The sequence below is a fragment of the Ochotona curzoniae genome, unplaced genomic scaffold (assembly GCF_017591425.1).
Source record: "Ochotona curzoniae isolate NIBS_2020 unplaced genomic scaffold, NIBS_Ocur_1.0 contig_1, whole genome shotgun sequence".
Classification (NCBI taxonomy): domain Eukaryota; kingdom Metazoa; phylum Chordata; class Mammalia; order Lagomorpha; family Ochotonidae; genus Ochotona; species Ochotona curzoniae.
The window spans coordinates 32,896,378-32,921,899 of NW_024464918.1; the positions used below are offsets into that span (position 1 = coordinate 32,896,378).

General features: G+C 44.6%; 1 protein-coding gene across 1 annotated transcript in view; it reads left to right on the forward strand.

Moving 5' to 3' along the window:
• Positions 1 to 25,161, forward strand: part of CCDC192 (coiled-coil domain containing 192) — a 169,153-nt gene extending 143,992 nt beyond the window's left edge. The window contains 1 exon segment of the mRNA XM_040974532.1: positions 24,893 to 25,161. Coding sequence (XP_040830466.1) covers positions 24,893 to 25,161 — 269 coding nt within the window.
• The last annotated feature ends 361 nt before the right edge of the window (positions 25,162 to 25,522 follow it).

The window sequence follows — 25,522 nt, forward strand, 5'->3', positions numbered from 1 at the left end:
ACACACTTGCTACCCACCCTTCCCTGGGTAGAAAAATGCAGTTAGATTGGGGCCGCGTGGCTTGTTCGGGCCAATGGATTGTGAGCATAAGGAGTGTCTATCATGCTCAGGCTGAGATAAGGAGAAGCCTCCACGAAACCTTCTTGCTCTTTGCGTTGCTGCTGCACAAATGAGAAAGCATGTTGGAGTGACTGATGTCACAGGATGCATCATCCTGACTCTGAAAAGGAGCTGCTTGGTGAACTGCCAAATGTGCTGCAGGTTTTTTTTTTATTGTGAAAAAATAATAGTTTTTTGGTTGCAAGACATTTAAGTTTCAGGTGTACTTGCTTCTATAGTCTCTCCTGGCTAGTCCTCTTATGTAAAATAAAATGATTTCAGGAGAAAATACAACCTATTAAGTAAAGTAGAGCAACTGTCTTACTTTTCTGTTAAGATTATTTCTTTCGAAAGAGCTGTAGAGAGGGAGACATTAAAAGTCTCTCCTCAGATGACTGCAGTGGCCAGGGCTGAGCCAAGCAGAAGCCAGGAGCTTCATCTGGGTCTCCTGCTTGAGTGCACACGTCCAGACATCTGAGCCATCCTTCATTGCTTTCCTAGGCCATACGTGAGTGGAGAGATGGGTCAGAAGTAGAGCAATCACGACATGAACTGGTGCCTGCACATGATAGGGGCATCACAGCTGGCAGCTTTATCTACAATGCCACAGTGCTGGCCCATCTGTCTGTCCCTCTTATTAACCCACAAAAAGTTACACAAAATGGTAAGACTTTGATTTTATACAGCAGAAAAAATATTTTATATGGCACTGGAAAAGTCTCAACTACTATATGTGACCATTCTTTTTATTTGTGGGTATGTCACATAATGAATTTTCATTTAGAAAATGAAAGGGAGATTTGCATTCTATTAGATAAGTACTGCTTTTGTTTCCCTGGCATTGACTGGAAATGCTAGTGCATATCCTGTGCTTTCATGCTAAGTGCACAGTTTATGCGATAAAAATTGCTTTTTTGGTTGAAGTATTTTACGTTTAAGACATCTGCCAAAATATTAATGAAGTTCAGCAAAATAGCTTTCAGGCTCTGAGACAGCTGATCTTGTAGTTCTTGCTCTTAACTCATAAGAGAAGCCAAGGCAAAATTGTGCACATCAGGAGTTTATTTCGGCCAAAGACAAGAGCTGCAGCTTGGAACACAGTTTCCAGGGGCTCCGGAACCCCTCTGCCAAGCAAGGGGGTTAAGAAGTTGCTATAGGAGGCCCAGTGTGAATGGCTCAGTGGCTGGATCCTCTCTCTGCACATGCCGAGATCCCATATGGGCTCCAGTTCATGTCCTGACTGGCCCACTTCCTATCCAATTCCCTACATTACACATTGTTTCCTTTAAATTAAAAAAATCTCAGAAATATTATGTTCATTAGAGGCTGGTGACAAGAGTTTAGATATTTTCTAAGCATTCCTTGCAACACTTGGCCTGGAATAGTAGAAGCTACAGAAACAGGAGCTAACAGAATGAGCTCATCTCCAAATAACCTCATCTTTGGTGCCTATGGTATCAGTGTGGCTTGGGAAGGAACATTGCACCAGCATCCCATAAGGTCCTGGTTACCTAGAAGCCTTTATTTTGTCATGCTGTTAGGGCATGATTAAGGTTGTACACTCTTTGCTTCTCCATGCTGTTCCTTCTTGATTTTAAAGTAGAGGAGGAAAGGTTGTCCTTTTCTTTCCATGTTTCCCCCTTTTGGTTATAGTGGTTTTTCTTGGAAAGCATTGAGAACCACTTAAAGAATCGTTGCCCCATTGGTGCTGGGAAGTCTCATTCTCAGCACACCTGTTTCTAGGTGATGTTGCCCTGATGCCAGATTATTGGGAAGGCTCATTTCTGATCATTCTGCCTTGTGGAGTCAGGGAATAACAACTAGCCTTTGATGGTCTTTGACAGGCAAATGGATCACATCAAGACAACATGGCTCTTCAGTGTGGTGGTGCCTATAGCTAGCCAAGTCACCCACTGTGACAATTTGGACTGGTATTAAGCCATGAGCTGTCATGATTCTACTTTTAAGAGTGATCACATGTGTGTTCTTTTATAATTCCTGTAAATCATATAAATACAACGTCATAAAAACATTACTGTGATTATACATATTGTCTGAAGTAACCAATGTAGGGTGTGGGGACATCTGAGATGGCAACTTGTTATCATGGGAGCCCATTAGAGTCACTTTCATGTACTTTCACTAATTTTGTCATCCTTTTTTCCTTCTTTGTGTATGATTGCTTCTGCTTTGTGATATGTCCAAGTGGATGTGTTTAGCTCAAAGATCAATTGATGCTCAGAAATGCCTTTAGACCAATTGGTCGTCATAGGTATTACATTGTGAAGAGGGTTTCATTCAGTTTTCCAGTATGTCTTATCAGTATCATTATTGCCATAAAACTTGTTTAAAGGGAATGTTCTGTTCTAACAGTAACACCCCAGAGAAGTGGGGGAGGTAGGATCTAGCTATTTTTTAATCCCAGGTCCTTGACTTTTACGCAGAGAAGCATGATAAGTACTGGCACATGTAAGGTACACAAAATGATAAGTTTACTTAAAAGGCGAGGTAGCAAACACACACATGCCTGGGAAGAGGTGAGGAGTGGGGTGGGTCACAGGGAGAGAAGGAATGGGGAGAAGGAACTCGGTCTCCTGATACAAGAGGGGAACCACCTGCTTCTGTGAGGTATTATAGTCACCTGGGGGTTTACAACATCTCCATAAAATTTCACTGGAGCTTAACATACGTGTTTACATGGCAGGTTTTCCTCCGGCCTCAGGTGAAAAAAAAAAGTGATTAGGGCAGGGAGAGTATGCTGGATAACAAGTTGGAATTATGTGGGGCAGAGGCTCTATCCAGCTACCTTATCCTGCATTGGGGCTGCAGTATGGTTACACTGAATTCAGTTTGGCTGCATAGTGACAGCTATGTAAATTGGCTTTTTCTTTCCAACAGAACCTGTTTTTCTGCATATAGCAGCCGTTTATATATAAAGGATGGCAAAGCCTCTGCAGGCCCTGTCTCCATTATCTCTGGGTTCCTGGGATGTTGGGGATGAAGTCAGTTACCTTGTCTCATCTCACACTCCCGTGCAGAGATTGGCTTCCATTGAATGTTACCATCTAGTAGGGTCTATCTGTCATCTGTTGAGACAGTGAAAGATGTGTTTAGTGCGATCCGTATCCTGATATTGTATCTTGTTTTGTTTTAGGAACAAGGCTGGTTCACCAGCCCAGGGAGAAGTTTGGGTCATTTAGACTTTCTCTCCTCTTGCCACCTCCCTTTTATGCTGCCCTCCCCTCCATCCACAGGCTTCCAAACTTACAACAGTTTACATTTGCTCAGCCATTGGGCAGACAAGCTAGAAGTAATTTTTTAACTTTAGCTTACCGGTTTGTCTGGTTTGGCTAATCTACTGAGAGCCGTAGCTGGCACCCATGTTCCATTTTGCCTGTAAAGGCAGTGTTGCGGGCAAGGCGTACCACCCTCTGAAGGTCGGTGGAGTTTGGATTAGCTGGAGTTTAGAGACAGAGAGGGAGTAACTACCATTTGTGGAGGTGGGGGTAGGACTGTGGTCATTTTCCCATTACTTTTAAAAAATAATGGAGCAAAAGTAAATAATTCAAGACCTGCCTTCAAAATGAAAAAAAAAATAGTATTGTTTAATAAAACCAAGTAATACCCAATTTTTTCTTTACCATGAGGAGTAGGGGGAAAAGCAAGATTGCTCTTAGAGCAGTAATGTAGGTTTCAAGTGCCTCTGGAGAACTTTGACATGTTTAATTTTCCTGTAATACGCTTCTCACTTTTCTGCTGTCAGGCTTGAGGGCTCTCACTTCACAGCCACCTTGACTGCCATCTGTTAGTGTGACTGGTAGTCCTTGTTGGGTTGGGGATAAGCCTTTTCCCAAAGTTGGGTTGTGGTATTGCTTAACATCGTTAATTGCAGTTGGCTGGTCCATGTTATTGGGGCTCCATTATTTTGCCAAGCAACTTCCCAACCTTTTCCTCCTTCCTGAAAGAAAATAACTTCCAACCAGCTAATCTTGGATATTAAAGCTCTTTCTTCAGAATGACTTTCCACTTTGTAAGCAAACTTGTTTTGTCCTTAAATACTTAAATCGGAGCCTATTTCCTGTAGTTCTCTGCTTTGCATAGGGGGCCTGAGTTGTTGGATCTGCTATGCACATTGTCATCAAGTCCTGATGACATGGTACATATTTTGTTTACACACTATTAAGTGCTTCATGCAAAAATCAATCCCCAGTGTAATTCAACTGACTATATAATACAACTTTCTACATCTATCTTCCTTTTAGATTAAAGATTGTCTTCTATAGAGACTCTTATCTATTCCCATTGTCTTATTATTATCAGAGATCCAGTACTGATCTTACTTAATGGCTTTCCTTCAACAAAAACATATTTGATAGGTATGTAAGCAGAGCCTGCTGTAACAGCTATTATGCTGTTGCTGTGTTATTTTTGCCAATTATAATTATAATGCCAGGGATCCCCATAACTGATATCCTTTGTATTAGAGATATTCTGGAAAATAAAAGTCAACAAATACTGGTGTATTTCTGTTGTACTGCTTAGTAGTAACCTGTTGATCTGATTCACTGAGGTCTCACATGAGCAGAGTATCTCCTCCAGAGATATCATTTGAATTAATAAGTTACCACTTAGCCTTGTCTGGTCCTAAAATCAAGGATGGTCTTAGTAAACCAATTGTTGGCCCTTGTAAGGTATATATCTCAATTGTATCTAATGGTATCAATGAACACAGATGGGTTTTCATAATGATGAACTAAACAGCTAAGTTGATTATGGCAGGCAATCCAAAATGCAAGGAGACTTACTGTAATATGATCAGTACCATTAATGTCATTTATAACAATATAACTAGTAGGATCTAATAATGAAGTCGCCGGGCAGACACTTAGAAGGGAAGTAGTCTACACGGATTTAACTTACCTCATGTCCTTTCTGTAAGGAAGTAGAACTAATTTATAAATCAGTTTTCATTTTCACTACACACAAGGTGCATTTTCATTTCTGGTTTATTTAGTTGATATGCCCTGCAGATATACCCACCACATCCCCCAAATGGGCCCAAAGCCGGGAGCTTTCCGGGAACTCCCACAACCCAGGGCTCCCATGCTGGTAGCAGGAGCCCAGTTACTGATGCTGTCACTTCTGCCTCCTGCACTCTGCATTGGAAGGAAGCTGGTGTCAGGAGCAGAGCTGGACATCAGTCCCAGGCTCTCTAATATTGAATGTGGGTGTCTTTTTTAAAGAAAAACATTTTATTTATTTGAAGGGCAAAGTATTGGAAGAAGAAAGACAGAGATTTTCCATCAGCGGCTTCACTCCCAGAATGGTTGTGATGGTTGGGGCTCCGGGTCTCCTCCTGGCTGATGCTGATCCAAGTACTTGGGTCAACTTACACTGATTTGCCAGGCACAATAGTAAGGAGCTGGATCAGAAACAGAGCAGCCGAGGCCTGCAAACCAATGGGGCAATATGTAATGTTGGTGTCACAGGCACAGCTTAACTCACTGTGCCACAATACAAACATCAGAATATGATTGTATTTTTTTCTTAAGATTTATTTCTTTTTACTGGAAATGCAGATTTATAGAGAGAAGGAGAAACAGATAGAAAGATTTTTCAGCCATTTGTGTACTCCCCAAGTGGCTGCCGTGCCCAGAGCTGAGCCAATCTGAAGCAAGGGACCAGGAGCTTCTTCTGGGTCTCCCATGTGGGTGCAGGGTCCCAAGGTTTTGGACCATCCTCTACTGCTTTCCCAGGCCACAAACAGGGAGCTGGATGGAAAATGGAACAGATGGGACATGAACCAGTGCCTGTACGGGATCCTAGTGCAAGGTGAAGACATAGCCACTGAGCCATCGTGCTGGGCCCTAGAGTACAATCATCTTAACCACCAGAACAGACATCCACCTTACCATGATACATTCCTTAGTGAGGAATATAAATCTATGAGTTGGTGCCCTTGAGCCTCAATGCACAGCAATGGGTTAGCAATGACTGACAAGGACTCTTTCAATAAGGTTGAAGGGAATTTTTTATTTGCTCGCATTTTCAATAAACAAAATCCCCAGGTTGGAGGCCGTGGTCATTAGTGTGTTTGTCTCCTGGGAGCTCCCTATGAAAATAATCCTTGATTAATTCAGAGCTTTTAGCAAGAGTTTAATAACACCTCCGCAGCCACAGAGATCTGACTTGTAACTTCCTGCTTTCAGTTGCATACGCCTCCCTATTAAGACTTGAAAAGGCAAAAGCTGATGCTTTCCATGTGGGGTTTGATGCCGATGGAGCCACACTCATGGGAGCCTGGGGCCATAAGAGATGAAAAATTCTGTGAGTTCTGCTAACTGAGCCTTTATTTTGTTTGTGCATTCCACTAGTCCAGAGGATTAAGCCCGATTAGCTCAGTGGTGATGTTGAGAAAATAACCATAGGTGACAAAGAGATTGAATTATTTGACCAGTGCAAGTGTTCCCTTTTCACTAGGAAGGCCACAAGGGATAATCTGTTCCAATAAGATTTTTCCACCCACTCAGGCCTTGCAAATGTTCCAAGCCAAAAAGAAGACAGGAATTGAGCATGGCAGCATCTTGTGTCCTTGAGACGGAGGCAGTTGGACAACATTTAATTGTCGTATTTCAGAAGACCCTAAGGAAGCTTAGCAGTTGTTGGTCACAAATGAGAACAGTCCATGAAGAAAGAAAGCAAAGGCAGCACCAGATTGTGAACTTAAAGTGTGCTACTGAGCATCTAAGAAAATGACCTTGGCTGCTGGTGTGTACTTTGCTTACACACTGTGACCCAAACTTAGGCCAGGAGGCAGAGGTGATAAAGGCAGAAATCTTTAGCCTGATCCTCCTGTCTTCAGGGGGGTTTGAAAAAGAGTAGAGAAAGACCAAATAAAATCTCCACCAAAGGAGATGGGAAGTCTCCACTTGGGGGAGACTCCAGAGTTGATGGAATACAGTGGGCTCTCAGCTGGTACACAGCCCTGAAGCCAGCAGCTCTTTGGGTCACCTTGAGCCCAGTCCTCATCTTCAGCAGTGTCAACCTACATGGACAGTTTAGTTAGGCCAAAATATCAAAGAGGCTTCAAATATTCATAGAAAATACCTGGTGTGAAAAACTACCTGGGCTTCCAAACGTTTACACCAAAATAAGCTTTTCTTTTAATGCCTTTTTCCCCACATGTTTTTTTAAATTAAATTTAAATTTTTATTCTATTTGGGAGAGAGAGAGTAAGAGATCTTCCACTTACTGGTTCACACCCCAAATGCCTGCAGTAGCTGGTGCTGACCAAGGGCAAAGCCAGAAGTTGTGGATCAGAGCATCAGAGCAGAACAGACTTTTTTTAAGTAACCTCATCTGAGGCTTGCAACCTGGGCATACAGACTCAGAGCATCTTGAAGATGTGTCTCTCTGACCCAGGATACAAAGGAGAGCTTTATGGGGAAAAAAGAAAAAGTTGAGATGACAGGAAGTGCAAACCGACTCACCAGCAATTTTCACTGGCTAACTAGAATAGCTTGCCCCAGGAGGAGGGTCACGTAATGGGAGTTGGATATTGCATACCTGCTCCTAGCTCCAGTTGCGGGGGAATAAGCAGGAGTTCTAGGACAGGGTGTTGCAGGCCAAGATCTTTAGTCTTGTTCCAGGGCATCCTGTGTTTTGGGAAAGAACATAAAAGTTGCATGCTTGTGTTACCATTGATGTTTTCTGATGAATGCTGTTACGGCAGCCGGCCCTGGCTGAGGTCCCATAGCAGGTGTTCCCTGGGCTCTGCTCATTTGGAGATACCTCTCATTGCTGCCATTAGAGTAGAAAGCAAGTTCCTTTTCCCTTTTCGCATTTCCAGGGTGAATGCTTATTTGGAGGAGAGAGAGATTTACAACACACTCAGAGTCCTCTCCCTTGTTATATAATTGTACAGCTCTTTTACTTGCTGTGCGTAAGTCCTTCCCTTAACAGATCTAGAGGGTTGTGGAATCTTTTTTTTTTCTTTTGGTAAGAGAAAAATGAAATAACATAAGAGTATATTGTTTAAGTCTTAATTTTTGTGGAAGTATGAAGGGGAGATAAAAGCAGCATTCCTCTAGTCTTCCAGTTGTGGGCTGAATTACAGATTAAATTGAGAGTAACAAAAGAAGGCCTGGTGTAGTAGCCTAGTGGCTACATCCTTGGTTTGCATGTGCCGGGATTCCCTATGGATGCAGGTTTGTATCATAGCTGCTCCATTTCCCACCTTGCTCCTTGCTCCTTGCTCGAGGTCTGGGAAAGCAAAGGACAACCCAAAGCCTTGGGACCCTACACCTGCTTGGGAGACCCAAAAGAATCTTCTGGCTCCAGGCTTTGGATCAGCTCAGTTCTGGCCGTTGCAGCCCCTTGGGGAGTGAACCAGCGGATAGAAGACCTTTGTTTCTGTATCTCCTTCTCTCTGTAGATCTGGCTTTCCAATTAATTGATCTTAAAAAAAAAAGAGTAACAAAAGAAAACTTGTGTCCAAGATGTATGTGCTCCCAAGAGTTCCATAAAAATGGACTCCAGGAAGGGCCAGCCGATTGAGGTTCACAAACAGCATGAACCACTGAGAGGAGGCAAGGCTTCTGGCTTTGGGGGTGTGACACAAGTGAAAAAGTGCAGTGGGAAAGATATAAGAATGAAGATTGTCTTCTTACACAGCAAGTCTTCTAGGAAACAAATATTGTCTTGGAGCCACCAGCTTCCTGATAAAATCTCACTAACGTCATTTTCCTTTAGAGATAAAAATTTCTTTTACCAAAGTACACATTTTCAGGACTACTTCTATATTCGCAGTGTCCCAGAATAACCAGCTTAAAATACAAGTGCCAAAGAAGACTATAACCCACTGCGGTGGAGCTGGCATGGTGGGGTATCAGACTAAGCTTCCACCTGCAGTACTGGTATCCTATATGGATGCCAGTTTAAGTCCTGACTGATCCACTTCTGATCCAGCTCCCTTTGTTGGCCTGGGAAAGCAGTAGGGGATGGCCCAAAGCCTTGGACACTACACCCATGTGGGAGACCTGGAAGAGGCTCCTGGCTCCTGACTTCGGATTGGTTCAGCTCTGGCCATTGCAGCCATTTGGGGAGCGAGACAGTGGTTGGAAGATCCTTTTCTCTTTAACCTTCCTTCTCTCTGTAAATCTGCCTTTACAATAATATATATATATATTGTATATATTTTTTTCAAAAATAGAAAATTGTTACTATTCAACCTAGAATGTGGAACCCAGGTTTAGACTACATAGCACAGAGAATGAAGTCATGTGATATGGGTAAAGACCAAGCTTGCAGTTCTGACGCTAGGACAGGGAGTTCAAAGGAGGTGAGAGAGGACAGACATAGTCACTGCCTTCTCACACCGAGTGACAAGTCTGCAAGGGCCTTTAGACGTCTACAAGTTGCTGTGTGGGCCACAAGTTGGAGCATTTCTGATTCTCCCTGTCTCACATGTGCAATCAGCAAACACAGAAGTTGCTGGGGCCCAACAGGGTGTGGTGTGAGAAGCAAGACACACCATGAGACAGCATGAGACTGAGTGAGACAGGCCACAGCAGCAGGAATGGAGGCCTTTAGTGTGTTTGACTTAGCAGTCAGGGCCGCAGCTCGCAGTGGCCCGGATGGATTCTGTCTGTGCCAGCTTCCTGCCAGTACAGACCCTGGGAGACACAGATGGCTTAAACACTTGGAGCCCTGCCCTCAGTGTGGGAAACCTGGATTGAATTCCCAGCTCATGGCCTTGACCTGACCCAGTCTCAGTTGTTAAAGATACTGGGGGAGTGAATCAGGGGTAGCAAGGCTCACGCACTCCCCTCCATCGCTCTCAATAAATAATAAAAAAAAAAAAAAGAGGGAAGGCAGGGAGGGGTTGGGAGGGGAGAGGGGGAATTCCCTGCTCAGGATTGAGTAGATACCAGGAGTTAAATGGCTCTTGGGCAATTCCCCCGACAGTCCCAGGACTGACCTCGCTGCAGTGAGCATGGAGACGCTTTCCCATGTGGGACTGTCAGAAGGATGGGTGGTAACAGGAGTAAGTAGCAGCCAGCTGATGGTCCAGATCACAGCGTTTCACATGACCCCATACCGGCTAACAGCAGTATTCTGCCAAACTGTGATCCATGGGGAATAGGCCTTAGAGGTTGTTTGCAAGGGGCAGGCTGTGAGAGAGCAGCACGTTTCCTTTCTTGGAGCCTAATTTAGCTGGAAAATGAAGATAGGCAGAATGTGAGCTTCCTGTAGCTTCGTGCATCATGTACTTTTATTAGACATAAACAAACGTACACTGTTTTGTTTCTCTTAGTCAAAGGGGGTACTTACTTGAATGTAAGATGTGTCTTCCAGGGCTGGCATTGTGGCATAGTTGATAAAGTGGCTGCCTATGACAACAAAATCCTTTATATGTAGTGATTTATATTCTGGCTGCTCCATTTCCAATCCTTCTCTCTGGGAAAGCAGTGGAAGCTGACCCAAATACCTGGGAGGCCCAGGTGAAGCTCCTGGCTCCTGGAGCTGGCCTAGTGCAACGCTGGCCATCATGGCCATCATGGGAGTGAACCAGTGGATGGATGATCTCAATCTTCCTCTCTTTCTCTCCCCTCTCCTTTGTTGTAACTCTTTCAAAATATTTACATATTTTTAAGACACTGTCTCTCTCCTTCAAAAAAAAAGTGTCTTTCATCTCATACGGGTTGCAGAATTCAATAAGAAATAGCTCCCCAAAGGCACCTTGGGAATCTGTAGCAATTGCTCCTCCAGTGGCAATTGCTTTCTCTAAATCTGGAAAGTATGCACTGAGTCCCACGATGCCTGAGTGCACAAATCAACAAACAATGGTGGAACCCCCATCGTGAGTCCTGGGGCCGTGTAAGTCTGCAGATGTGGACCTGGGTCACAAGCTGGGTCCCCAGGTCTTTCCCAGCAAGTGGAAGGCACTGTTGCATCCAAACACTCCCAACAGTCCAGGGATATGCTGAAGGCTGGAGAGCAATCACTTGTGCACCTGCTGCCATGGCTGTTGAACCAAAGCTGATGTCCTGACGCTGTACGCCTTGCCACTGACCTGTGTTAGAGTCTAGAGCCAGTCCTCTAACTTGACCATCAGAAACTAACAGCACATACCGTGTCCCTCTGAGCACCACAAGCTGGAGCCCTTTGTAATTTGAGATGTTGGTTGACATATGTAGATGTGAATGGGTGTGAATGCTTTCTTTTGGGTCCAGAGGAGGCAGGGCGACATACAGTAAAAGTGAGAGTCAGTGCAATGATTTCCTACTTTCTGCCTCTTTTAAACCTTATACCCATTTTTAAAAGCCCTTCACCATCTTAACTTTAATCACATGACCTCTTATGCCTCTAACCCCTCATGAAAAAACGTTTGTCTTCAGTAAACAGCATGAAGTACAGAGACACAACTAACCCGACCTCGTGCGTTCACACTCTTCTCCCAAGTCACTTCCCTTCAAAGCACTACACTGTGTGTGACTGGGCGCGGCTCACAGTGTGGCCCTTTGCATCTTATCTCCACCGAGGATAGGTTCTTGGGAAAAGAAACTGACAGAGGGAAAAGAAACTGCACACTGCACTTAGTTTTGTTTTGTTTTGTGGTGTTCCCAGGCTTTGTCAGGGAGGAGCTTAACGCTGTCTAGGAAGCCAGGGGCTTCTGTCTTTGCAGTAATATATGAGAACACAGGCAGGGCTGCTTCCCCGATGGGAAGCTTTTCCCCAGGGGTCTTGTCTTGAGTGGTTTCCTCTGGATGAGGCAAGGGCATTGGTTGGAGCACTGGTGTCTAAGATACCAGGATTGCTGTGGGAGGAGGAGGGATCTTGACTCTGTTTAAAGTTTGTAACCAACTGTTACAACTTTCTTCCTCCTCCATGATGCCCACAGTGCTTCTCAAGGTTTACCGTGTGGGCCACCATGTCACAAGCATGGCGGTCTCTTAAACTGAATGCTATGGCTGCATGCTACTCGGAGCCCCAGTCTGCATCTGGAGCCATCATCAAGAGTGGAGCTGTCCAAAGCTCTTTCACAGCTCATTAACAGTTGGCAGGGGCTGTTTAACCATAGCTGGGCTGTTCTGAATATGAACTTTCTCGAACCAACAGCACGATGCAAGGATAAGAACAGAGTTTGGAGGTCAAACAGATATGAATTTGAAACCCACTCAGCTTAGTCATTTTCTGGCTGTGACCCACAGCAATTCTACAACAGCCAGAGATGATGTCTATTGTACAAACCCAAACCCGGAAGCCCAGAGCAAGTGTGGGAAACACAAAGGAATAAACGGCCTAGGGAGAATCCCAGTGCAGAAGCCATTTCTCAGCAGTCGGGTCTTCTCTTCCGGGGGATTTTACTATCACTCTTGATCAGACTAACATCTGTTACAAACCTCCTTGTATCATTTTACCACTGGAGAGCCCAAGAACTGAATAATTCTATACCTCAAGGCCTCAGTAGAGGAAGAGAATGTCCGGAGAGCTCTAAAAATGAGATTTTCAGGTTCATTTCTACTGAGATCGCTGCTTTCTGTTACAAACAAAAGGGACCAGAGATTCTGAAATCCAGCTGCTGTTACTGCCGTAACATTTCACATGGAGGTGGTGTGTGGAGAACTTCTGAAACACATGAAAAGACTTTAGATTCCCAGGAGATACAGAGGAGGGAGCCTGAGAGGAATTTTTCTCCAAGACATCTGTGCGGGTCGTAGAAGTCGCCCACAAGACTGGACCTTCAGATTGGGATCTGCTGCTGCGACTTCCTAAGATCAAAGCGGACGAGTTGCCTGGAGATGGGGAAGTTCTTCCAGTCAGTTCACACAGAACAGGATGTGTTGCTGCAGGGCAGACTGGAGTTCATACACTTGAAATTTCTAATCTTCTGCATTCCTGGACTTTTTCCTGGTGGGTATAGATGGAAAAAGTCATCAAGATCCTAGCTGAGATGACGCATACCTACATCCAACCATAGGCATTTGCTTGGTGTGTCCTACACCACATTTGTAGGCTTGTGGCGAGAGATGCGCGTGGGAGGAGGAGCAAAGATAAACAGACCGATGACAGTTTCACAGAGTGTCCCAAACTAAAATGAAATGATAGCAGAGAGATCAAGTAGGAAGAAAGATTGATGGAGTGATAGTGAATGTTATAGAGGAGAACAGTTCACTTTTTTTTTTAATTGAAGTCTGGTGAGCTGATTGATTCGGGATATTTCTCATTGGAGAAACACACATCTTTGCGTAGTAAGCCTCCCCTCGCAGAGCCACAGATGGGAAGTTCTCTGCTGTCATCCCTGACTGGGAGGGGTCTGCAGTGTCTTAACTGAAACTTGGGAACCAAATATTTCAGAATGTGTAATGCTTCAAGTCTGAAAGGTAAGCCAGGTAAATTCTGGGAGAATCCACCATCATCAACTACATCGATATTCACACTCTGCAGGCTTTGTAAACACCATAAACAGCCCAGACAGCTCAAGGCAGGTTTTGCTGCCAAATAAATTCAGATCCGGTCAGGTCAGATTTTGCCACCAGATGAGCTATGAAAAGCTTCAATTTTCCAGAGCTTTTAGGATTTTGTAAATAGAACTATGAAGTGGTAAATCTGTACTAATGGAAACTTGTACTTGACCATGCTGCTAAACAGAAACATTAGTTGATTTGTAGAAAGACGGAAACTTTGATTTGGTGAATGTACTTGGAAACTTAGATATGTATAACAGCAGTTAACATTTCTTGAGTAATTGTTATGGAGTGGTATTCTACTATAAATTAAGCCACACAAGCCTTACCCAGAATTATAAGACACTGTACTAATGTGACAGTGAGATCGTTGGCGAATAGATTAACTAGGGCACAAAAAGTTAAAGGAATTCTACCAGGTTCACATAACAAGCAACTGAAAGGGGTCAAGCCTGAACATTAATCAATGTCTTTCCTGGGTATTTATATTATTGGAGCTAGCATAGTGGCATAGTGTGTAGAGCTACTGCTTGCAACACCAGCACTCAAGTGGGTGTGGGTTTGTGTCCTGGATACTCTATTTCTGATCCAACTCCTTGATAACAACCTTGGAAGAGCATCAAAAATGACCCAACAAGTATTTGAACTTATGCCACCACATGGGAGATCCCGGTGAGCTCCTGGCTGCTGGCTTTGGACTGGTCTAGCCCTGGCTGTTGTGGCAATCTGTTGAGTGAACCAGCATAGAGAAGATGTCATGTTCTCTTTGTCTTCCTCCCTCTAACCCCCTTCCTCTTTCAAAATAAACAAATACATATTTAAATGTATATTAATTTTGCATCTTACACAAGGAAAACAATACTTATATATTATTCTAATCACATCCCCTTCTAGAGGATGGGGGCTGGGTTTCATTCATTGTTTTACTCTCAAAGCCCAATGTATGTATAATATGCACTCTCTGAAATGGACAAATGCATTCAAATCTTATTCAGAGCACCTGAGTCCCACCTGGAAATGATGGTTCACATAATGTCAGTTATCTTAGCCTCTTTCTCTTTGTGCATTAGAATTTGCATTAGAAATTTTTATGAAATGGGATCTCCATGTTGGTTTGTTTTCATGGACAATGAGGACAGGAAGGATTACAGTGTTGTACTAGGTCAGATGTTTTCTTTGCAGATCTCTCCCAAGTCCTGGTCACACTTGAGTGTGTGTGTGTGTGTGTGTGTATGTAATGTGTGACACACACAGCTAGGCTCCAGGTTGGGCTCCCCTGCACTTGGGAAATGATGTTGTTTGTCCAGTTTTACCACTCCAGATGCTTGGGTGCCAGAGGCAGAGTCGGCTCCTTCCGCCTGGCCCCCAGGCTTATCTCAGCCATCTCTGAAAAGTGTGATGACTCAACTTCATGGCAGTGAAGGATGGGAAGTGCCTGCAAGCCATTCACAGCTTCCTGAGGCTACCCTAAGCATGATACACAATTCTAGAATGCGTTCCCAGTGTTTGTTCACTAAGGGATTTGCAAGTGAGGAAGTGGCCTTCTCCCTGGCGTGGCCATCACTGGCTTCACTGTGATGGTCCTGCAAGGTTCAGTGTTGTGTCTTATACCTTGCACTGGCCACTTCCTGATGATGCTGGTAGCAGTCATGCTGCATCAGGGCTCCTGTGCTCAGGGCAGATTTTCCATCTTTCTGTCTATAGTAGCCTTGTTGGATATCTCTCCTCCTCCTGTCTGTCTTCTCCCTGTCGTTCTGTGCCTCTCTGTTCTGTGTTACAGTGCTAACGTGGCTGTTTTAGCAGAGTGTGCCTTTCAGACAGGATAAGATAAAATAAAGGATTCCCCCACTGGCTAGCAGCCCCCCACCTAACATTGCTTGCTATCATACCATCACTCTTCCTCTCTGGATGTTAGTGGACCACATAGTCATGTGTTTATGCATGAAAAGACACACACACCTGCACACTTATAGCATCCTGGCATGCAAGAGAGGGTTATTTGAGGTTTTCAGATGTCCTGCTTAGAGTCGGTCATTTGACCTGATGGTAAAGATGCATGGCTGGGGCCTGGCATGATAGTGTAGTGGTTAAAGTCCTCGCCTTGCACGTGCCAGGATCCCATATGGGCACCAGTTCTAATCCCGGCAGCCCTGCTTCCCATCCAGCTCCCTGCTTGTGGCCTGGAAAAGCAGTGGAGGACAGCCCAAAGCCTTGGGACCCTGCACCTGCGTGGGAGACCTGAAAGAGCTCCTGGGTCCTGGCTTCAGATTGGTGCAGTACTGGCCATTGTCGTCACTTGGGGAGTGAACCATCGGATGGAAGATCTTCCTCTCTGTTTGTCCTCTTCTCTGTCTTTCCAATAAAAATAAATAAATCTCAAAAAAAAAAAAAAAAGAGCATGACTGAAGCATGGACAACCACATCAAAATGTGATGGCATGGGCCCGGCGCGGTGGCGCAGTGGTTAAGGTCCTTGCCTTGCATGCCCGGGATCCCATATGGGTGCCGGTTCTATCCCGGCAGCCCCGCTTCCCTTCCAGCTCCCTGCCTGTGGCCCGGGAAAGCAGTCGAGGACAGCCCAAAGCTTTGGGACCCTGCATCCGCGTGGGAGACCCGGAGGAGGCTCCTGGCTTCGGATCGGCATAGTATCAGCCATTGCGCTCACTTGGGGAGTGAATCATCGGACGGAAGATCTTCCTCTCTGTCTCTCCTCTCTGTATATCCGCCTTTCCAATAAAAAACTAATAAAAATAAATCTTTAAAAAAATGTGTTGGCAGAAGGGTATGATCTGATGCTGATAGACTAGGGAACCCCCACAGCATGTATCTCCCCAATTCCTTGTCATTTTTCCCTTAAGAGCACAGGGCAGTTTCTCATCTAGAGTCAGAGAAGGTAGCCGGTTGCTCCAAGGTAGAAGAATTTCTGTGGCCTGCAGGGGAGAGAAATGCATTTCATACTGAAGTCAGTTAGTTTCAACAAAAAAAGTACTGGGTGATACACGATTACTGCACTATTACCTACACAAAAGACTTCCTTCAGTATTAACAGAACCCCAACTTTATCCAAAATTTAGGTATATATTTTAGGGCCTTCCCCTACAGTCACAATGTGTTTACATTTGTTAGTACTTTTTAAAAAGATTTATTCTGTTTTTATTTGAAACAGAGTTACACAGAGAGACAGAGACAGAAAAATTTTCCATCTGCTTGTTAACTACCCAAATAGCTGCCTCCAGAGCTGAGCCAGTCTGAAGCCAGGAACCAGAGGCTTCCTCTAGGAGTCCCACATGGGTGCAAGGACTTGAGTTGTTCCCTGCTGCTATCCCAGGCTATGAGCAGGGAGCTGAATGGGAAGTGGAGCAGCTGGGACTAACCACAATGCATATGGGATACCAGCACTGTAGACAAAGGATTAACTCAATACCTGCACATGGGTCCCAACACACACATACAGACACACAGAATATATAATACATATATATGTTAAGAGAAAGTTCAAGTGTCTGTTACGTATCTTGCAAGCATCATGTAAGGTTCTTTCATTCTTTTTAAAGGATTTATTATAGTTTTTGTAAAGTTGAGTTACAGATCAAGAGAGAATGAAAGAGACTGAGAAAAAGAGAAACAAAGAAAGAGGGGGAGAGAGAGATCTTTCATCCACTAGTTCATTCCCCAAATGGTTGAAATAGCCAGGGCCCGGTCAGTCTGAAGCCAAGAATCAGGAGCTTCTAGGTCTCCAACATGGATGCCGGATCCCAAGCACTTGGACCATCCTCCATTGCTTTCCCAGATACATAAGCAGGGAGTTGGATCAGAATTGAAGCAGCCAGGGTTTAGGAACTAGCATTGCAGTTCACAGCCTACCTAACTACACCACAGCACCAGCTGTACTTTCCTAACTCTTACAAATGGGAGAAAAGACTGGGCTGTCCCTTCTTTCCCATCTTAGAGACACTGCTCTGGGAAGAACACAGTCACCTTGCAAATAGAAACAAAAGAAAGGCAAGAGCAGCTAGCTCAGCTGCCTTGCACCACAGAATAAGTTAATCCTGGAATTCCCCAGCCTTTACCTTCTGTGCAATAATCAACTACCCATTGTGTGAGTTGCTGATGATTGCTTGTCTATTGTGTAGAACTGCATCACACAGATTTATATATTCTCAAGCAACGTTGATTCTTTAAGGATAATCCCAAGGAAAACATCACCCTCCTTGAATGAATAAGGCCACAATGAGTTCTGAAAAAGAAACAGATCCTGGTACAATTTTAGGCACTCTGCCATTTCAAGGATTAAGTTGGTTTGAAGAGTGGAGGTGACTGACTAATACATGATGTGCATTAAATAGCTTCTGTATCCTAAAGCAGTGTCAAAATGAGAAGTTGGCTGAAAATGACCAAGTGCCCTAAAGCCTTTGTTTACCCAGGTGGCCAGGACCAGGAGATGCTGGGAGGGTCCCCTTGGAATGCAGCCAGAACAAATGCCTACAATTCTTCCTGGTAACCCGCTGCCGATTCTGAAGATTCTTAGCATTTGTTAGATCAAACTTTAATAGTAGACAGAGGCAAAAGAGAGAAGAGGGAGGGAAGGAAGAAGGAAGAGAGAGAGAGAGAGAGAGATGCTGAGACACCCAGCCTGTTTTTTTTTTCTTTTAAAGCTGTAAATATTCCATAAACACCTGAGAAGTGTGAGGCATGGGATGCCTACAGGGATGCCACGCCCCGATCAGCAGGGGCTGGTGATGGGAACAAGGCTTACCCAGAATCTGAGAGCAGACGTGGCAGGGACGTGGGAAGGGATGAATTGACCAGTTGTCTGCATGTTTCAGACTCACTGCCAAACACATCCTAGTGGTGTCTGTTACAATAAAAAATCAAGATGCAAATATTTACTTTGAGAAGCCAGCATCATGGCCCAGTAGACTAAGCTGTTACCTCCTATGGATGATGGCATCACTTATGAGCACTGGTCCCATCCAGCTCCCTGTAATGCACCTAGAAAAGCTGGGGAAGCACACCCAGCAGGGAGATGCAGGTGGCGGTCCGGGCTCCTGGCACGGTCCTGGCACAACCCCACTGTTGTGGACCTTCAGGGAATGAATCAGCAGATGGAAGATTTCTCTCTTTCTCTGTTAACTCTACTACTTGAAAAAATAAGATATTTTTAAAGAAAGGAATGTAAATAGTCTGCTTTGACAAATTAGTAAGTTCTTAGTAAAATAGTGTAGAGATTGTACCTTATAGATGTTTATTTTACCCTACTCTCCAACTGTGTTCAAAATCTTCTTGTCTCTTACCAGTATAGAGAAGACTATAGAAAAAGAAACATTTCATTCTACTACAGAAAAATAAAAGGATCATAGTTATATAAATTCTTTGATATCTCTAAAATTTGTATTCATTTTTCTAATTCATCCCAAATATATGCAATAAAACTTCCTAGGATCAGTACGCAAGCATTTTGCTGAGTATTTTATCAATCTTCTAGACCATGTTCTATATTTCTTCTTTCAATTTAAGCCCAATCTGAAAATAATTTGTTTACCAGTAGCTTTGGTAATATTCTCAATGAGTGTAATTCACCTGATAAAGTAGTTAACTAGTGGGAAAAAATTTCTATTAAAATTACCATTTGTACTAAGTATCAAATGGCTTCCTTAAGAAAGAAAGTCTTATTTACATTCACCCCTTGGTTTTGAACTGTACATCTTGAAATTATGACAAAACCAAGCCAGGCTGGCCAGCATCGGGGTGGCCTTCCACGGGGAGAAAGAAGTGAGAGATCTGTGTTCTTGGGGCTGCTCACAAGAGTAGCCAGTGTTTGTGCTGCCGATTTCTTACCAGGAAGAATTTCATTCCCTTTACTCTCATCACTGTGGAATTTGTACTAAGAGCAAGCTGCACAAAACCAAAGTGCAAGTGAGAGCTGATGGAAGTAGGATCAGGCAGGATTGTATGTGGTCGGCAAGACGGGCATCTGCAATGCCTGCTTCTACAAGCTGCTGCTCTCCTCCCACTATGGCGTTATTTGTACACTTCAGATCTGTTGTTGCTGCCATGCATACGAACCACTTGGCTCCTTCCCTAAAAACCAACCATTCTCCATCTTCCAAAGTGAGCTCTCACTTCCAACAGTGAATGCCCTTGTGCCTAGCTGTGGCCCCTGCATATCCCTCCAGGCATCTGATAAGTGATTCCCACCTGCTTCTTCCTAAATCTGACTGTGATTTAGGAAGACAATAGCTGAGAGGGAGTGTGGGTTTAACAAAGCTCTTGATCAAATAGCCTCCAAACAGATTGAGACCATGATTTTTGAATGCCAGTTGTAAGGACATGCAGGTAAAGGGAGCTGCAGGAACACATTGTCACTGGAGAATGGTGATGACTAAAGAGGGACACTGCTGTTCTTGTCTCGCGTAGAAGAATTTCCATGCGGACAGAACAGTAGATAAGCAACATTTATTTAAGTCCCAAACCTCCTGCCACAGCGCCAGGAGAGGGGCTGTGAGAGAGGAAGACCCAAGAAATTTATTGAAAAAATGTCTTTTCAGCACAGTTTGGGAGAACAGAATGACAGCTAACAATCTTTTAGAGATTCGGGACAAAACCCATCAGAGAACCAGAATTGTAATCCCCACCTACTCATGATGAAAGGAACAAAAGCCGTTGAAAAGATGGGATAGGCAACTTTCTCTTTCTATTTTCATGATAAAACTGATAACTCAGAGGGTGGATTGGTGTTTTTTCTTTGCTAAAGGCTACTTCTGGGAAGAAGCAAATGGCTTGTTCACTCTTCAGGGGACTTCCCTGTTTCTCATTCCAACAAGGTACTGACCTGCCTATTAGCCCATCTAACTCATCACAGTATGGTAGGACCTATTAGAAATAGAAACAGTTTGGGTCCGGCACCATGGTCTAGCAACTAAAGTCCTCACCTTCCACATGCCAGGATCCCATATGGGCACCAGTTCTAATCCCGGCAGCTCCATTTCCCACCCAGCTCCCTGCTTGTGGCCTGGGAAGGCAGTGGAGGACAGCCCAGAGACCTGGGATCCTGCACCTGTGTGGGAAACCTGGAGGAAGTTCCAGGCTCCTGGCTTCGGATTGGCGCAGCTCCAGCTGTTGTGGTCACTTGGGGAGTGAACCATCAGACAGAAGATCTTCCTCTCTGTCTCTCATTCTCTCTGTATATCCGCCTTTCCAATAAAAATAAAGAAATCTTAAAAAAAAAAAAAAAAAGGAAGTAGAAGCAGCAGACATTTGAACCACACAGAGCCATGTGAAAAATTGACTTAAGAGCTGAAGAGGAGAGGATGTGGAGAAATCTGAACTCCAAGAATTGTGATTGTAGGGCCCGGCATGGTAGCCTAATGGCTAAAGACCTTGCCTTGCATGTGCTGGGATGCCATATGGATGCCGGTTTGTGTCCCAGCAGCCCTGCTTACCATCCAGACTCCTGCTTGTGGCCTGGAAAAGCAGTGGAGGACAGCCCAAGGCTTTGGGAACCTGCACCCATGTGGGAGACCTGGAAGAGGCTCCTGGCTCCTGGCTTTAGATCAGCTCAGCACTGGTCTTTGTGGCCCTTTGGGAAATGAATCAGCAGATAGAAGATGTTCCTCTCTGTTTCTCTTCCTCTCCATATATCTAACTTTCCAATAGAAAAATAAATAAAATCTTAAAAAAAAAAATGAAAGAATTGTGACTATAGCAAACAGATGTGTATTAAGGCCACCGTACTCCACTAGGGAGGTTAGATAAAGTGTGTGTGTGTGTGTGTGTGTGTGTGTGTGTGTGTGTGTTTGCATGTGAGGTGTCTCAAAGTATGTGTCCAGGCTCTAGAGTCTGATCTACTATTGCAAATTTTCATATGTCGTTCACACCAGTCAGCTATAACCAAGGCTACAGAAGTGAATGGAATTGTATGTAGAGAGAAAGAAGAGAGTTCAAGACCAGGAATATAAGGATCCCATGCAGTAATCGCTGTCCGGAGCATCCTGCATAATGAGAACGTAGGAATGGTGGGGGGTGTGGGAAAAAACAATGTCATGTTATGGAAGTAGACAGAAGGCGTTCCAACGGGGATGGTCGCTGGCGGCGAAGGGGCCAGTGTTGTTATTGGACAAATATTCAGGCCCGCGCTGCTCACCACACGGAGACCCAGATCACCAGAGACAAATGTGTGCAAGAGGGAAGGAGTTTATTTCAAGAAGCCATCATCTGGGAAAAGAGAGATCCTTGGTCCAAAAATGTGCTCTTTCCACCTAACCACTCAGCAAGCAGGACTTTTAAAGGGACAGTGGTAGTTGAAGGGTGGGGTTAAAAATGGATGCATGAGTCTGTTCAACGGACAGCTATACAGATGTTCAAGCTTTGTTCTGATGAGGCCCAGCTCGTGAGGGAGATGCTGGCCAAGTCCAGGTGGGGTCACCAGGTGGAGACTTGGACAATGGGGCCACCTCAGCCGGGGAAGAGGCTCCTTCCTTAGCTGAGTCAAAGTCTGCCATTCTAAAGAGTCTCCCTTCTGGAGGTTCCTGAAATGCTTTTTTTTTTTTTTTTTAAGATTTATTTATTTATTGGAAAGTCAGAGGAGAGGAGAAACAGAGAAAGATCTTCCATCCAATGATTCACTCCCCAAGTGAACACAACGGCTGGTGCTGTGCCAATCCGAAGCCAGGATCCAGGAATTTCTTCTGGGTATCCCTACGGGTGCAGGGTCCCAAGGCTTTGGGCCGTCCTCGACTGCTTTCCCAGGCCACAAGCAGGGAGCTGGATGGGAAGAGGAGCTGCCGGGATTAGAACTGGCGCCCATATGGGATCCTGGCGAATTCAAGGCAGGTGAGGACTTTAGCTGCTAGGCCATGGTGCCGGGCTGGCTCCTGAAATTCTTAACGCAAATATTCCTATACACCAGACTAGGCTCAAGTAATTTACAATATCAGCATCCAGGTTTATATATAGGAAAAGAAGGGAAAGGAAAGGAAGCTGCCTTTATTGCAGTTACAGGGCCAGCTATAATGAACTCACTTGAAGCAAGAGCATTGGATTTAATGATATTGATGATTCCAAAAGGCCACGTTTCATGAGGTGCTTAAAAGCAAAAGCCACATTATAGTCTGTTAGCACAAGAGAAGTATAAGAAAAAGGAGTCATATAATATACAAGACAACTCCCCCAAGAGATTTATTTGCCCATGAGGCAGAGAAGTGATGGAACAGCAGCTGAAGGGGCAGGAAGTTGTAAAGGGGTTTTAATGATGATATCACTTGAGTACGCCTAAATGCTGATTGCTGGAAGCTAGTAGGAATGTTGGTGTGTTCAAGGAAGAAGGAGTAAGAACAAGTTAGGATTCCAGAGGAAGCAAGGGTATCTGGAATCCGGGTGTTTGGGAACTTGTGTTACTTGTCCCTGAAATCCGAGAGCCTTGATGAGGCTGTATCTAAGGAGCTGGGTCTCCTCCAGTGGGCACATTTTCCTCATTGCTCACATGTTCGTTTCCCTTTCTCTGTTCATTTCCTGTGGCTGCTGTGATGCGTTTGACCGCATACTTGAAACCAGACCTACAGTTCTGAAGATCAGAAGTTCAAAAGAGATGTTATATGGCGCTGTTTCTTGGAGGACATTATCCTGGATGTCTTTGGAAGGGATGTCTTATTTGGCTAGCCACATCTTTTTTTTTTTTCTTTAAAGATTTATTTATTTTTATTGGAAAGGTGGATATACAGAGAGGAGGAGAGTCAGAGAGGAGGAAGATTTTCTGTCCGATGGTTCACTCCCCAAGTGATTGCAACAGCTGGAGCTGAGCCAATCCGCAGCCAGGATCCAGTCCTTTTTGCCTGTGAGGACACAGCTGCAAGATGAGTAAGGGCCTCTGCTCAGGCGCTGAACCTGTCGGCCCCTTGATCAGAGATGTCTCAGCTCCCAGAACTGAGAGAAGGACGTTTCTGTGACCAGAGATGTCTCAGCTTCCAGAACTGTGAGAAGGGTGTTTCTGTGATCAGAGATGTCTCAGCTTCCAGAACTGTGAGAAGGGCGTTTCTGTTGCTTAGAGAGAAGTCTATCATATTTTTTGTTGTTGCAGCCAAAGCAAGTTAAGATACTCAGGTATCTTCTTAGGTGCCCAGATGAACCTAAGACAACAGTTGCTTGCTATGGAGCCTGCTACCTCTGGGTGTTTTAATGCCTTCTTTTAATGGAATATTTTCTGAGCTCGCTGATCTGCTACTATTGGTTGCACTTTCCCCCACCAGCCCTTGTCACTGTTCCCTTGCACTACAGACAGATCTGGTCTGGCATGATAGCCTAGTGGCTACATCCTCACCTTGCATCCACCAGGATCCCTGTGAGTGCTGGTTTGTATCCCAGCTGCTCCACTTCCCACTCAGCTCCCTGCTTATGGCTTGGGAAAGCATTAGAGGATGGCCCAAAGCTTTGGGACCCTGCACCCAGGTGGGAGACTGGGGATAAACTATTTGGGGCATGAACCAGCAGACGAAAGATCTTTCTCACTGAGGCCCAGCAGCAATCCTGGGTGGCTCTGGTACTACAAGGTGCTGAATCACCCACCAGCAAGAGTCTTTCGGGTTGAGAAAATATCTGGGAGCTTGGATCATTGGTTTGAAAAGTGAAAAGTAAATTTGCATGAGTGTGTACCCAGTAAAGGTGTGTGTAGCTGTTCCTGACTGTTGTTAGGTCCCAATTCAGACAGGGCCACCTGTCTCCTCCCGACAGCAGAACTGTAACTGCTGCCACCAGTGGCATGTCTCATTCACTCTGTGTGCAAGATCCCTGTCAGTCATCAACTACTAGGCAAATGAATGAACAAACAAGACGGCAACTGTGGGGTGTACTTAGGATCACGCAGAGAATCAATGTTTGAGAATTTGAATCAGAAACTAGATCAGTATTTCTCTGTCCAACACACATTTTTGGATGTTGGCACCAGTAACGAGATCTAAAGGGGAATGCCCCTTTTTAGAAAGAAGTATCTAGAAAATCTCAAAGAACCTGTGATGCTGTGTGCTGGGTTAACATTCAGCACTGTGTCACTGTTTAGAGAAAACCTGTAGCTTCCAGGACTCATGAAACAGGATTTTCACGCTTTCTAGGTCTTTTGACCTAAAATGACAGCACATCTTTTTCTTTGATTAACAAGTTGTCCCCCATTCTCTCCCCAGCTGCCAGGTGTGTCCATAACAGCACATGGCCACCATGATGGGGAAAAAAAAATAGATCTCTCATTGGCCATCAATCTAAAAAACATGAGACACAAAGTTTTTTCAGCGCTCCCATGCAAAGCTGCTCAGACTTTGCTTTTCTTGTTTGCTCTAGAAGACGACTCTCTGGAAAAGCACTGTGGGAACCTCCCGCCTGTGGAAGAAGGAGACAGAAAAGTCAGCCTCATTATGGAGTTGTCCGGCCTGGTCTCCCTTCATGCGGACAGGATCAGCCATCTCGAGGATATCTTGGAGGAAAAAGACAGGAAGATTCAGCAGCTGGAAGCAGGGCAGGCTGCATCCCCTCCCTCCTGAGAGCTGCAGGAGCCTCCAGAGTGGTACAAGAAGCCCTGGTGTTTTCTCAAGATGGCACCACTGTTGTGATCTCTAATGAGGATTACCAGTAAGAAAACAATAAAGGAAATTGTTAATGATCCTGGAGTTTCCTCATTTGCAAGCTCACCTTTGTAGGTTTGAACACATCTCTTAAAGTTTGCATTGGAAGCAAACAAGACAAAGAGGAGCTTGCAGAAGCACTAAACATTGCTTATTTAGACAGCAGTAGACACACACCTCACATAGCTATAATGTGCTAAGTTTTTAGACATTCCTGGTAGCCTAGGGAAAGGAGGAACTCAAAACTGGATAGATGGTGAAAGAACTTAGCATCAGCTTTCTCCCAGGTGTTTGTCACACTACACAGAACAAGTACCTGTTCTGTCTCTGTGTGCCACTCTGCCATGAA